Source organism: Vigna unguiculata, chromosome 1 (genome assembly GCF_037176805.1).
Source record: "Vigna unguiculata cultivar grain cowpea cultivar isolate G323 ecotype 2 chromosome 1, ASM3717680v1, whole genome shotgun sequence".
NCBI lineage: Eukaryota > Viridiplantae > Streptophyta > Magnoliopsida > Fabales > Fabaceae > Vigna > Vigna unguiculata.
The window spans coordinates 47,241,672-47,255,852 of NC_140792.1; the positions used below are offsets into that span (position 1 = coordinate 47,241,672).

Consider the following 14,181-nt stretch of genomic DNA (forward strand, 5'->3'; position numbering starts at 1 on the left):
ACACAAATTTGATTACTTCTTAAATCAGCATGATGTTCATTGTAAGCCTTGGACTTTATGCAATACATCCTGCATTGAACAACAAAATTATAAAAAATATTTTAATTACAACAATAGATCATGCATCTATATTTATACAAACTTTCAAATTAAAAGAAAATTAGAAATGACATACCTATAATGTGTTCATTGTCAAAGAGTTTCAAAAATTTCTTTGTAGACAACATTTTTAGTTGTGTTTGTGATATTTCCATTTTCATCCAATATAAGTATTTTCAATCCTCTCTTGGTTTTCACTCTAGAAATAGCAACATATAGTTGGCCATGTGTGAATACAGGTTGTGGAAGATAAAGTCCCACTCTAGAAAGTGTTTGTCCTTGACTTTTGTTAATTGTCATTGCAAAGCATAATGAAATTGGAATCTGTCTTCTTTGGAATTTGAAAGGCAATCCTGAATCAGATGGCACTAAATCCATTCTTGGAATAAAAATTTTGTCACCAATGTTTTTTCCAGTAATTACAGTTGCAGAGATTACATTTTTACCCAAATGGTTGACTTGCAATCTTGTGCCATTGCAAAGACCTTTTGCTTGATCAATATTTCTCAAGAGCATAATTGGCACACCTGTTTTGAGCTTGAGTTTATGATTTGGTATCCCTGAACATTTGATATCATTTAAAAATTCAGATGTAAACCATTCAGATTGAACTTCATCTTGTTCATCAGATTGGCAAGATGTATCTGAACTTAAATAAGTCACCTCTTCACCACCTAATAAAGATAACATGAAATCATTGACTTGCTCTACAGAATCATTAGTTGGGCACAAGATTGCTCCATCATCAAAATAATTTGGATTCATCATGTTAACCACAAATTGAGGATAGACAAATTCAACCAATGACAATAAAGGTACATCTGTATTTATAATAAGCAGCTCTTCTGGAATTTCTACCATGCACTCACCATTCTCATTTACATCCATTTGGCCATCTCCAATTTTCAATATCCAATCAGCAAATTCTTTGATATCATTGGCTGTTTGATTATTTGTTGTAGTACTTAATCTCATGTTCTTGGACAGTTTGAGCACTTTACAACAATTCCATAACTCTGAATAGTTGATGGCTGATTTGATGATATCAAACCTAGATCCTTTCTTTATAACGGGTAGAATTTGTCTGAAGTCACCTCCCAAGACAACTGCTTTGCCACCAAATGGTTTGTCATTATTGGCATCATCAACATTTCGCATAATATCTCTTAGTGTTCTATCAAATGCCTCAAAGCACATTCTATTCATCATTGGTGCTTCATCCCAGATAATTAAATTGGTTGCCATCAGAAGTTTAGCACGGAGAGTACCTTGCGCTATGTTGCAAGTTGATTCATCATTAATTAACAGTGGGATGCAGAAGGTAGAGTGTGCTGTTTTTCCACCAGGAAGTAGTAAAGAAGCAATTCCACTTGATGCTACGTTCAAAACAATCATGCCCTTACTTCTTAGAGCAGCTGACAATGTCTTCCACATAAACGTTTTACCTGTACCACCATAGCCATATAAAAAGAAGAATCCTCCCTTGTTTGAAACAACTGCTGTCATGATATCCTGATATACATGCATTTGTTCATCATTCAGTGCTTTAAGCAAAATATCATGTTCTTTTGCCATGTCTTCTTTATTGTATTGCAGCTCATCAACAATAAATCTGTTATTGAATGTATGTACATCTGAAATATCAAGTTGAGGTAATGAAGGATAATCTTTCAAACATCTACCATTTGACATTAGCATTTCTTGTAATTCCATGAGACATATTTTTTGTAATTCAGCAGTCTCAATTTGAAGACCTGCATGAACAAAATAATGCAATTAAAAGATATATTTTTATTGAATTACAAAAATAACAATATAAAATACCTGGTAATCTCATTTCCTTTCTCTTTTGGTACAAATTCCATCACACAAGATACTCCATGTAGAATTCCAAACTATATCTGGTTTAGAAATTGTATTCATGGACAACAAAGTAACAAATAATCTTCTAAGTTCATACCCCGAAGCAAATTCACTTGCTTCTTTGATTGCATCAATATATTCTTTATCGTCTGCCAACAATCCCAAAGCATAGCAAGCATCTTGGTATGTTTCATAAAATTTCCCATCAATGGTCTTTATGCTTTCATAATCAATACAACCTTTTTGAATTGTCAGTAATATCCTCAAATAATAAAGTTCTCCAGAGCCCGGAGGAATATAAGTAAGTCTACCAATGTTGTAGCCTTTCTTCCTTGGTTTCCATTCTTTTTCTTTAGCAAACCACACAAATTTGCTTGGAAATTCAGAATAAGTCAATTCTTTTCCTTTTGTATAAACTTTGTTAGCCTCAAACCAAGCTAGAAACATTGTGTTAGCATTTTCGTACCTGTTGCAAATCACATTAATATCATGATATAAACTTTGTTAGTCTCAAACCAAGCTAGAAACATTGTGTTAGCATTTTCGTACCTGTTGCAGATCACATTAATATCATCATTATCTTTAAACAAAGTTGATTGTTGTCCAGGAAGATGGAATGTCAATCTCTGAACAGGAGGCCATCTGTGATGGATGTCAAAAGCAAATATTCGCCAAGCTGCTTCACATGGTGATAGATACCTACAATCATAATACCTCTTGATCTCATCAATAATGGTTTCTTTGTCACATTGTGCAGAGTTGTTGCTTATTTTAAGAGTAGCTCTGTCAGGACCCTTGTTGATATATTTGAACAAATATTTTATTGAATTGGTCTTGTTGCAATACTCTGTATTCACGTGAGCTTGATACCTCATTAGAAGTGGTGGATTGTAAGGAACAACACTTCTGTTGTCCAGCTTAATTCCATTCTTCTCAACAAATCTACCATTATCAAGTCTTCTATAGCATGGATATCCATCTTCATCAATAGAAGTTGAAGATGTGAATTTTTTAGGATAAAATTTGGAACATCTTCCTTCTTTCATGCATGGTGAAGTATATCTCGCAGGTCCGCATGGTCCATGAATCATGTAACTTGCTACAACTTTTTCCAATTTTGGATACAAATCCGCATTGGGCAATTCAGCTGATATTACTTTATCAATATCAGTTGAATTTTTCAATTTGCTTTCTCCATCCAACCATAAAAGTATATGTGCATGAGGTAAACCTCTCTTTTGAAATTCTACTGTGTACATTCCTGCATATATAACAGAACAAATTAAATAGTTTAAAAAATGAAATTTAAAAAATATTCAAAAAGTCTATACTAATGCTTATAGAACATACCTGCAGTGGTTTTTCCAAAGAAGTCCTTTTTTCTGAAATCTGTCATCATTTCATCCAGCTTCATTTTGAATACTCTACATACAATATCAGGTCTATCTGATGGTGACAACCCTTTTGCTAAAACAAAGTCTCTTATTTCGCTCCAATTGACATTGCATGTTATAGTAATGAACAAATCAGGATAGCCAAATTTTTTACAAATAGCCATAGCATCTTGACAATTGTTGAACATGTATCTTGTACCACCAGTGAATGAAGCAGGCAGTACAATACGTCTTCCAATTAAAGAAGGATCTGTCTCTCCTCTATTAACAGCCACTTGTAATCCATTAAGAATATCACAACGAATTAACTTTTGATTAGCTCTAATGAACGACAGTCGTTGTGCTTCTACCATTGTATAACAATCAACCAAAAACTGTTGGAATAATCTACATGCATTCACAATATTTCCAGGTTCCATAGATCTTTGTTGTATTCTAAATGCAATAAATTCGCGCAACGAAATTCTAATTCTGACCCTGGATTGACTTCTTGAATGAGACTCTCTGATTGGAATATCTTCTTGATAACCATCTTCTCCATATGGAAACATTAGAGGATACTGAAGTGGAATGAAAGCTGTGTGAGTTTCATGCAGTCTTGTTAATTCACCAGAAAATTTCTTGACAATGATATCTCTGCCTACATCCAGATTGCCAAAATCACCAACTATTAGAGCAGCTATTTCATCACATGAAGGTGTGTTGTATACTCTAGGGTCTTTGTTTCTGCCTCTAAATAGTCTTAGTGTGAAATCTGATTCCATATGTTGCAGTGACAATTCTCTTACTCTTCTAAAAGATTTCGCAAGAACATTGTGAGTGTCAATCATTTGAATCAAATCAGCAACCAATGATTGATCTAGATCAGATTCCTTGCTGTTAGACCTAAAACATAATAAAGAAAAGAAATAACTTAATAAACAGATGTATTTCAGCAAATAACTTGAGCATATATGTTACTCATTTCAACTAACCTGAAATGCTTTAGTCTGTTACTCAATTCATTTTCGGTGTCATATATGTAAAGTTGTGCAAACTTTGGCTTTGATCCACGTTCTGGCAATAAACTTCCAATACGATGATAGTTCTGACCATTAAGAATAAATTGTGGTGGAGCAGAACCATTGTTCATTAAAGTATCTATCTTACCACCAATTGAAGTAAATGAAAACATGCTATTGTAGAGTCTTATATTCTGTAAAAATGATTTGCTTCTACGATCTACACCATTTAACAAACCTTCAAGAAGATCAGGTGGTTTTTTTAGTAGTGGAATTTGTACTTTTCCCTTTTGACAACATAATGAAAATTGAACTTCCTTTGATGTGTTACTTTTTTCTGCTCTTTCTTCATACCACAGTTGAGCTTGACAGTATTGGCATTCCAAGCAAGGATCTCCAATATTGAGTAGTTCTGAACAAAAACATAAAGCATTAGCACCTCAAGTAATATTTTATGTATGAAATTCTGTACAATTTTGTGTGACTTTACCTTGTAACTCTCCTTTGCAATACAATTCGTTTGTAATTGTAGTACTTGTACTATCTCCTACAATAATAGCAAAATGAAAAGTAATTACTAATTTAAAAAAGAAATTTATTGGAATCAATAAGTTAGCAATTCAAGATCTGAATTACCTTCATATGTTGTTCTTGTTGAATCATCATTTCTTGTGTCTGAACAATGTTGTTCTGTTGTTGTTTCATCATGAAGATTGAATCTGTTTTGAAGTGATTGTATGACTTGAAAAGGATATTTGACAACTTTATTGTTAGAGACAGAATATGAATGATTTTGAACTCCAGATGTGGCACCTATGGAAAAGAATTATTAAAACAATTATGTTATATTCAAAGTCATTATCAGTATGAACTTTTGTATATATGAGTCAAACCTACTTACTTGCACTGCAATTGTAATTATTTTGTACATAACTTCTGTGAATGCTATTGCTGAGAACTGAAATCATTAAAAAAAATGAATAGAATGATTAGAAATCATTAAAGATCAATGTAGAAATACAGCTAAATGTAGAAATTTACCACAAGGAGTATTGTATGTTATAGTAGTAGCGTCGGATTGTGAAGTCATTAAGTTTATTTGAATTGGATCTTCAACTAAAGTAGTTGAAGAATTTGATATATTGTTTCCAGAAACTGCATTAAAATAAACAATTGTTTATAATTTGTTAAAGTGATATTGCAATAGTAATCTTAAAAAACAAACAAATATAACTTACCAATTGTTGACTGAAATCTTGATTTAATACTGTGAAAATTGTTGTTGTTTTCCAAATCTGAAAAATGTTTATTGTAGCAGCATTTTATGTCCAACAATACAAAACCATACATATGGCATTCATGTAACAACACTGTAACAACACTGTTTAAAGAAAGAGGTAAGAAGAAGAAAACTTACTAAGATGCAACTCTTGTAATGGCTTCCTTTGGATACTGTTATGTAATTTATCAGATTCACTTCTTCTATCTATTATCAAAACAACAAAGATATTTGATTATCAATCTATGTTGTGAAGTTGAAATCAAAATATATTTATTCAAATAGAGAAAAAATGAACTGATATTTTTATACTTTGAGAACAATGGTTGGCGATTTTTGTTTTTTTCCTTGCATTCTGTTCTTTGTAATCTGCAAAGAAGATATAAACATAGAAATACAGAATTTGTAAATAAATGTTTGATGAAGAGATTGTGCAGTGAAATGATTCAAGGTATATGTTAGAAGATTACCTGCATGTTGATTACTTCTTGCATTAAACCTTTGTTGTAGCACCAACTTCCTCCTCAGCCTTGCATTTTTACAATCGTTTTCCTCCATTTCAGCAGAAAACATATGGAATACTTTCAAAGGTGTCAATGGAATAAACAAAAAGAAAGATAAGTTGACTCAATGGATGAAAAAGTGTTCTCTGTTTTATTACTATATTGGTGAATGATTTTTATAAACTTTTTTTTGCAGATTGTACCTCTAATCACAATTCTGGAAACAAAAATATTTGTAATTGTAATAGGAAGCAATTGTAAGACTACCAAAAGTATTTAACAGTAGACTAAGATTATAAATAGTAAGAGCATGCAGTGGTGACTGGTAATAGATCAGAAACATTCATATATATAGTAATTCTTTGATATTTGATTTGTTCTTACAGGGAACAAAAAATCTGCTTTTTATGTAGGTACTACAACACGTATTTTTTATGCAGTACTATATATAGTAGAACAAAAAGTACAGTTTCATACCAAGTATGTGCCATTCCTTTTTCATCATGTCTGCAAAATTATAACATGTATCCATACATGTATGTTTAGTTATGACATAGTAAACCAAGATATATCCATACATTTAATATTTAATTATGTTTAATTATAACTCATTTCAATATGTTAAATTAAATTCTAGTATGTATGAATTAGAGTCGATGAATTAAAGATTAAGAATAAACTTTTGATTGGAATTCATAGAATTTGAGACAATGTGCAAAGAAATTTCATTAATAACAAAATAGAACAATACATATGCATTGCTGAATATATATGAACTTGTAGCTTGAAAACTACCTAAGTAGCAGACATGAAAACAAAACTAATTATAATTAAAAGTTTCAAATAACACCATAAAAGAAACTGTAAATTAAAGATTACAATATGTAAGCACTTTGACATTCTGATTGCTTTTCATCTGATCAACTTCAAACACCAAGTCAATAGGTTGATCAAATCCATGAGCAGTACAAAATTCCTTCCACCCACTTCCTATTTTGTTAGACTTCTTTGGATGATTTCTCAAGAGTAGTTTGCACTTGACTATTTCGCGAGGTCCATGAAGAAGAATGTATTTAAATCTTCCTTGACGAAGATAATTGCCAAAATCAGAAGGCAAATCCTAACACATAGAATGTAATTAAAGAAATCAATAAAAATTATTTATCCGTTTAAGATATCGATTAAATTTTTTTAAGAAATTAAAATACATTAATATAAATATAAATGAAATGAATCTCACCAGATGGCTAGCATGGCATTGGTTTGGATTCAGAAATATGCAAAAATGCAACTTCGGTCCATTGAAAAGTGGTTCATCTGCTTGAAGTCTTTTAAGAAAACGTCCAATAGATAAAGGTTTGCATTTACTTGGAAAAACAGTGATGTGGAAGCAAGAATGACCAACATATCCAAAATAAATACTGTGGTTATCGTGTAGTTCATAAAATTCCCTTAAATCATTCCATCCTCCTATTACCATTGGTTTCTGTAAATTCTTGTTATAAGTGACGACATGTCTATTGCCTTCTTCATCTGTTAAAGTCCATTGACGTTGAAGATCGTGATCATAAAGAATGGCGAATGCACGATCCACAAACCCAACAACCTCCAAGGATATAATTTATTTGAACAACGACATACATTAGTTGAAGAAAAAATGATAATATAATTTCAAATCCGTGAAAAAAAATAAGAAGAGTAGAAGAATTTTTTTAAAACCAAAACTGTATATAAAAATATACCAAAGACGTACCTCATCCTCAAGGTGGATAATACAGAACTGGTACCTACTCATTCTATTAACAACTTGTTCTTGGTTGAAGTTGTTCTCCATTTGGTAGGACTTTCAGAATGGAAGTAGAAATAGAGTAGTAAAAATGGAGAATATGACGGAACTTATGTTCAAGTGTGGTTGTGATGGTAGAATGAAGATCAACATTTATAGAGGAAAAATCCACCATGAAAAGACGGGACGATTACAAATACATTTCAAAACAGTAATGTAATTATTACTTTGGAAAACGGGAAGACCATTAAAAGAACAATATAAAATATTACGTTATAAATTATTTTAAAAATATAATAATATCATAATATAATATAATATATAATAAAATAAAGAGTTATTTTTACAAAAATGTAACAACCAAAATCCATATATATAACATATAGATATAAATATTAATATATATATCTATATATTATATTAACACAAATGGAATCGAAATTGACGTAGTAGGTTAAAATATAATAATTGGTTCTAAATTTATGATATATTAAATTTTTGTTTTTTAGATATATGAGAATGAAAATGGAATTTATTTAATAAACTTGGTAACCATAACAAAGAAAAATGATTCAAATATGTGTATGGCAGCCAATTGTGTTGCCATAACTTAAAATGTGACAACATTTAATTAGTTTGCCAAATATATATTATTTATGAAAACCAATGTAAATAAGAATTTCTAAATTAGGTTGTTTAAGAAAAATATATGATGCATTTATGAAAATAAATATAACTAATAAATTTGAATTTCTAAATAAGTTTTTGATAAAAGTTATTTTTTATTATAAGAAATAATTGATAAATAATTGATGGTAAAACATAATATCACTTTTAAAACGTTTTGATGTAGCTGGCAGTCAAGTTTGTTGACAATAATTGAAAAATGTCAACAATATTTTACAAACCAGCGGATGGAAGAAATAAAATTATACAATTTGTAACAAATAAAACCATAATAAAAGCATAACATAGTTATAATCAAATTAAACATCAAAGTTATAGTTTAAAGGAAATTGAAGACATAAGCATGCGTACACATATTACAGTCCCAAATTGTCAGACATAAAAGAAATTGTCTTCAAATATTAAAACTAAAATCATCTATTGTTTGACTATTTTTTCCTTCTTAATATTTCTTTTTAGCAGCTTCAGTGGAACAGTGTCTTCTTCGATGGATTCAAGTGATAAGGTCTTCTTTGCAGATTCTCTCTTAAGTGAAGTGTTACCATCCTCATTCGTAGCAGTATCTTTGATTAAGTCAGCAGATTGGGATGCACAGTCAATTGTTTCTTTGGTAAATCTGACTAATAAATCCTATAGTACAGTTTAAAAACAAATAGAATTAATAAAATCACACGTCATTAACAAAAAATGAAATTTATTAAATTTGTATACCTCGGCAATATCAACAGTAGACTCATTGACTACACGCTGTTTTTCTCTGCTAAACTCACCATTGCCAGCATAAACATCCTTTAAGAAGGTTAAGAAAAATAAATGATTAAGAAGTTAAATATATGTAAATTGTAAAATGTAAACTGTATATTTAAAGTTATATATTACCACAGATTTCAACAAAGAATCATTGAACTTCTCAATTATATCATCATCAAGACATATTTTCTTCACTCTGAAAGATTGTTCAAGTTTGAAAGTTTGATCGTTCCTACTTTCAACTTTAAACAGCAGACTTTTATTAATTAATTCTTCAAACTCCTTAGGAAAATTCCCACAACCATTCATCTACGATAACAAAGTAATTTAAAATCATATTCAGAGAGATATATCGCACTGTCCTTATTACTGTATATATATAAGTTGATATATTCAAGAGTATACCTTATCATGAGACTCTAACATATCAGCACAGGTTTTTTTGAAAAGGGTGGTTGCATCCCTATCAAACAGAACAAATGTGGTGGAATCGGATGAGTCAATAACTCGAACCTTAATCCTATATCTGTAAAATATATAAAAGTATTAATTCCCAAAAGTGAAAATTATAATCATATATGTAAATTGGCATGAAGTTTAATAAAGTTAAAGTTAACCTTGGAAAGACTTTTATAACATGCTTGTTACACTTCTCGCAAAAGAACATCTTTGAATCTGGATAAACAGCTTTGTTGCAAACACAAGCCGTATACCACCAGTCATCCTCATCCAAGATATGGTTAATGGTTCCAAACAATATGAAAGTTGCAACCTTTGAATATATAAAAGATTAATGTAAAAAGGTATTGACAACAACAAAATGACATGAAATAATTTAGAAGTCATTCTAACCTCTTTACAATCTTTAAGACCTTGAATAGTCGTCCTAGGTGTAACAGTTAAAAAGTCTTCTTCCACAGTATTTTTGGAAGTCTGAGACAGCTGCGTTAATCCTTGAGAGGGAGATTCATTGTTCTCAATCATCCTGGGCAATACAAATTAAAGTTAAAAAAATGGATTAACTAAAAAATTAGAAAGTATTGCAATAAATGAATAACAATTTGAACATTACCTTGATTTAAGTTCAGATGCCTCCTTGAAGTTAACATTGTACTTAATCCTAGTGCAGAACTTGCAATTTTGAAGTTGAACCTTATCTAAATTTAAAAACATAGTGCATGTGAAAGTACCATGGTAATAAAAATTGTAATATAACAAAAGTAAAAGAAGTCACAGAAGTTTACCTTGAAAAGTTTTGACTTTAGCAAATTCTATACTTATAGCACAATTTTGTACTTCTCCACTTGAAAGAAATACATTCAGTTCATCGACATAAATACCAAACAAAGTACATTCTATTCGAAACCTAAACATTCAATAAATGTTATGTCAAATCATTATTTAAACAAAAATAAAAAGGTATGTAGTATATCATAGAAATAAAATACCCATCAGCTTCTATTGCAATGACATTTAATTTTGTTGTCTTTCCATCAACTTGCAATTCTCTTTCAGTACCCACTCCGACCAGTAATCCCAATACATCTAAAGAAAAAATAATAGAAGTCATAACATAAAATGACGAAATAATTGTTGATAACTAAAATATATGAATGGTAGAAAAACAAAAAATATTAAGTTACCAACTAAATAATCAGTATCGAATCCAGTGGTTGTCAATAATGACAAAGGTGTGTATTGTGGTTTCACATCAGGAACCAAGTTACCATCAAGCAAACTAACTTTGGTACCAAACTGGAAATTAATCTTATAAGGGTGGTGCGTAGTTCTGTAAATTCCAGAATTTGGAGCAACACTGAAATTTTGTATGGCATAAACATCACCTTCAGAAATTTCAATCTGGAATTTGTAAATTAGAGTACGTCTGATGGAAGCATGTATTTTAGAACCCTGAAATACATCAATATAATAAAGATAAAGATGTTTAACATACAGATATTTTGTTGATAACAATGATGGTAAATAATTAGACGAATAATAACCTCTTTGTCTTGAATAACCAACTCCATGGAAAAAGGACACCTTTGTTTAGTGAAATCTGGAACGAACCATGAACGTATCACCCTAACAATGATATTCCAGTTCTCCTTTTCTGGAGTAACTTGGCTTACATTTTGAGTTTGCTTTTGAACTTCAGAGAGAGACATGTTGATCTCAAAACAAAGATATTCAACAAATGGAAGTAAAAAAGTAAGTACTACATTGGTTACATATTTAAACTCACATAAAAAAGATAATAATGAATTATAAAATATTTTAGTAAGGAAATTAAAAAAAATAATAAAAGGTTCAAAGCAACTATAGAGTAATATATATCTGTTTGGTCAAGGATAGTAAGAAAAAGATAACATGGATTTGGCAAATTTTGAAAAAGTAAAGGTTCATACGTGATTGGATTGTAAAATTTGAAATGGTTAAAGAAACCAAGAGGTACAAAAGCATTAAGTAATCTGCAAACATGGAGTAATAGACATGACATGTTAATAGAAAAAAAAAATTTGACCTAGGTTTACAGAAATCATACTATCATTTTCTTGTGAAAACTGCGAAAAACAGCTATTGATGTCAGAAACCAGTAATGTGTTGCAATGGTTTTTTTGACAGGTTTCATATAAAAGGAAAATAAAGGAAAAAAAGCTTTCTGATGAAGATGAACCATTAAAAGCTTACTTTGAAATGAAAACATTACCTCTTGGCGTGATGTATTGAGCAGTGAACCATTAATTGAATCACTAATATGGAAACAATGAAGATCTGCAAAAAAGTATGGCTGCATAAACAAATAATTTTAAGAAAAAAGCCATGTGCGAAGATGTTTTTTCAGGATTTGTTAACAAATGAACAAAATGTACAACTGTACAAAAGAACATATGAACTGCTACGCTTCATGTCGAACTATATTTGTTATCAAAAACAAATGAAGGACATACCTTTCGTGGAATATGGTTTGTATGAATCCAGACTTGGCAGAGAAAAGAGAACAGTACTTTGGATGAATAATAATTAAATAAAGTTTAGAAAAAGAGAACAAAACAGTGTTATACACAATATACAATAGTGCTAGAAACTTGCTGGAGAAGACAAAACGGTTGGATAAATTAAAATAATAATATATAAATAACAAATATTCAAAAAAAACTAAATTCGTATAAAGAATTAATAAAGTAATAAATATCAGAGATTGGTACGGAATACAAAGATGTGGAAAGAATTAAGAAATTTCTCGAGCAGTGCAAAAATCATATCAATCTACTTTTTGAAAATCATATTATTTTTTAGTTATAATATTTAAAAATGAGATGTATCTGAAATAAACCATGGTCATATGTTGTCAAATATAAAATTTAATTGAAAAAGAATGATATGACATTTGGGGTTCTGACATGAATTAAATGGCAAAGATATTCGAGATTATATCAGATTTGTAGATATGGAAGAAGATATGTAGCAGTTAAAATTATAGCAGATTTAAACAGTTGTATTTACCAATATATATATATATATATATATATATATGTAATGTAAAAAAAGTCTATAATAATTGCTACAAAATATTACATTGGCCATACAAAAAAAGTAATACGTTAAAATAATATTGTTCAGGGATGATTTCAGAGGCCATGATAATAGTCAAATATATTAAGAAGCACATTGACATGGCTGCTTGGTTCTTCACCGTCAACCTCAAGAAGTATTATATCTCCTTCCTGTAGTCCATGTAGTTCACAAAAGTTTTTCCATCCACTGCCAATCTTCACCGATCTTGCTCTAATTAACAATTTGCATTGAACTTGTGCTTTTGGACCATAAAGCACAATTTCTGAGAAATTACTATTGCGAAAATACTTACATAGGTCTGAATTCAAATCCTGCGGAGACCAAAAAAATATTATTACAAAACAAAATTATATATAAATTAAAACGAAGATTAGAAACAAACAAAATTAATGGTAAACAGATTACAAAAAAAAAGGTAAGAAAGATCACCAGAGAGCTTGATTTCCAGTTGTTTTTAGAAAGGCGGAACTCAAAGTGAATTAATTTTGACGTTGTGAGTGGAAGATTTGATAGAACATGACTTTGAAATTTTTGCAAAGTAGTTTCTGAACACTGATCATAAAGGTGTATTTCAAAAATAGAATTTCCAGTATGCCTTAAGTAACATACTCTGGGTGGTTTTATATCATAGAATTTTCTTATATCACACCACCCATGAGTAATCCTCGGATTATAAATATCCATGTTGAAGGTAACATGGTGCATATTACCATTGTTATCAGAAATTGTCCAAACTGGACCCAATTCACGGCCTAATGTAATGACAAACTTTCGGTTCACGTCACCAAAATCCTTCAGAAAAAAGAGTTCATGAAAAATATATTATTTAAATTCAACAGAGAATAATAATGATGAATAATTTATAAGTGATGAATTAAAAAAAAAACCTGTTCTTCGATGAACATAGTGAAGAATCCACCCTTCCACTTAGTTGCAAGTATGGATTGATCACCCAATATGCACTGTTTCGTCGTCATCTAAGAAGATGGTATAAAATATTTAAAAAACATTGAAAAACAGAAAACATCATCATCTGAGAAGTGTAGTTCATAAAAAGGTAAAACTTTAACATGGTTATGATGAAAAACAGAAAATCACGAAACAAATTTTTTGATGTGGACTGTCAAGAGAAGTGTAGTTCATAAAAAAGTTAAAAGTTTAACATGAATACGTTAAAAAAATTTGTAGAAGTGGTTGATGATCAAAAAGAGAATATGACAAATAAAGAAAATGATGATGA

At 30.2% G+C, this 14,181-nt stretch overlaps 2 protein-coding genes and 1 long non-coding RNA gene across 3 annotated transcripts; all 3 read right to left on the minus strand.

Annotated features, from left to right (window-relative positions):
• Positions 1–192: 192 nt before the first annotated feature.
• Positions 193–6,194, minus strand: LOC114170393 (uncharacterized). The gene is made up of 13 exons (XM_085666982.1): positions 6,107–6,194; positions 5,949–6,005; positions 5,596–5,652; positions 5,379–5,512; positions 5,259–5,315; positions 4,994–5,170; positions 4,848–4,904; positions 4,712–4,769; positions 4,331–4,577; positions 3,313–4,241; positions 2,512–3,223; positions 1,956–2,428; positions 193–1,853 (listed from the first exon to the last, which is right to left on the minus strand). The coding sequence occupies exons 1-13, from the start codon at positions 6,192–6,194 to the stop codon at positions 193–195; spliced, it is 4,707 nt and encodes a 1,568-aa protein (XP_085523108.1).
• A 3,399-nt stretch (positions 6,195–9,593) lies between these two features.
• Positions 9,594–10,102, minus strand: LOC146889020 (uncharacterized). The gene is made up of 3 exons (XR_014994016.1): positions 9,980–10,102; positions 9,768–9,888; positions 9,594–9,671 (listed from the first exon to the last, which is right to left on the minus strand). It is a non-coding gene; the product is annotated as an uncharacterized LOC146889020 (long non-coding RNA).
• LOC114165418 (uncharacterized) lies at positions 10,103–11,530 on the minus strand. Its single transcript, XM_085666989.1, has 7 exons — positions 11,366–11,530; positions 11,006–11,273; positions 10,811–10,907; positions 10,607–10,728; positions 10,435–10,519; positions 10,235–10,347; positions 10,103–10,134 (listed from the first exon to the last, which is right to left on the minus strand). The coding sequence occupies exons 1-7, from the start codon at positions 11,528–11,530 to the stop codon at positions 10,103–10,105; spliced, it is 882 nt and encodes a 293-aa protein (XP_085523115.1).
• Positions 11,531–14,181: the final 2,651 nt, after the last annotated feature.

Excerpts from the sequence above, each read along its gene's own strand:
- LOC114170393 (XM_085666982.1), bottom strand. The coding sequence starts at position 6,194 with ATGGAGGAAAACGATTGTAAAAATGCAAGGCTGAGGAGGAAGTTGGTG. Across the intron at positions 5,653-5,948 it reads CGCCAACCATTGTTCTCAAA|ATTTGGAAAACAACAACAAT; the intron begins GTATAAAAATAT and ends AACATTTTTCAG. Across the intron at positions 4,242-4,330 it reads AACAGACTAAAGCATTTCAG|GTCTAACAGCAAGGAATCTG; the intron begins GTTAGTTGAAAT and ends ATTATGTTTTAG.
- LOC114165418 (XM_085666989.1), bottom strand. The coding sequence starts at position 11,530 with ATGTCTCTCTCTGAAGTTCAAAAGCAAACTCAAAATGTAAGCCAAGTT. Across the intron at positions 10,520-10,606 it reads TAAAGTCAAAACTTTTCAAG|ATAAGGTTCAACTTCAAAAT; the intron begins GTAAACTTCTGT and ends TTTTAAATTTAG. Across the intron at positions 10,135-10,234 it reads ACCTAGGACGACTATTCAAG|GTTGCAACTTTCATATTGTT; the intron begins GTCTTAAAGATT and ends ATATATTCAAAG.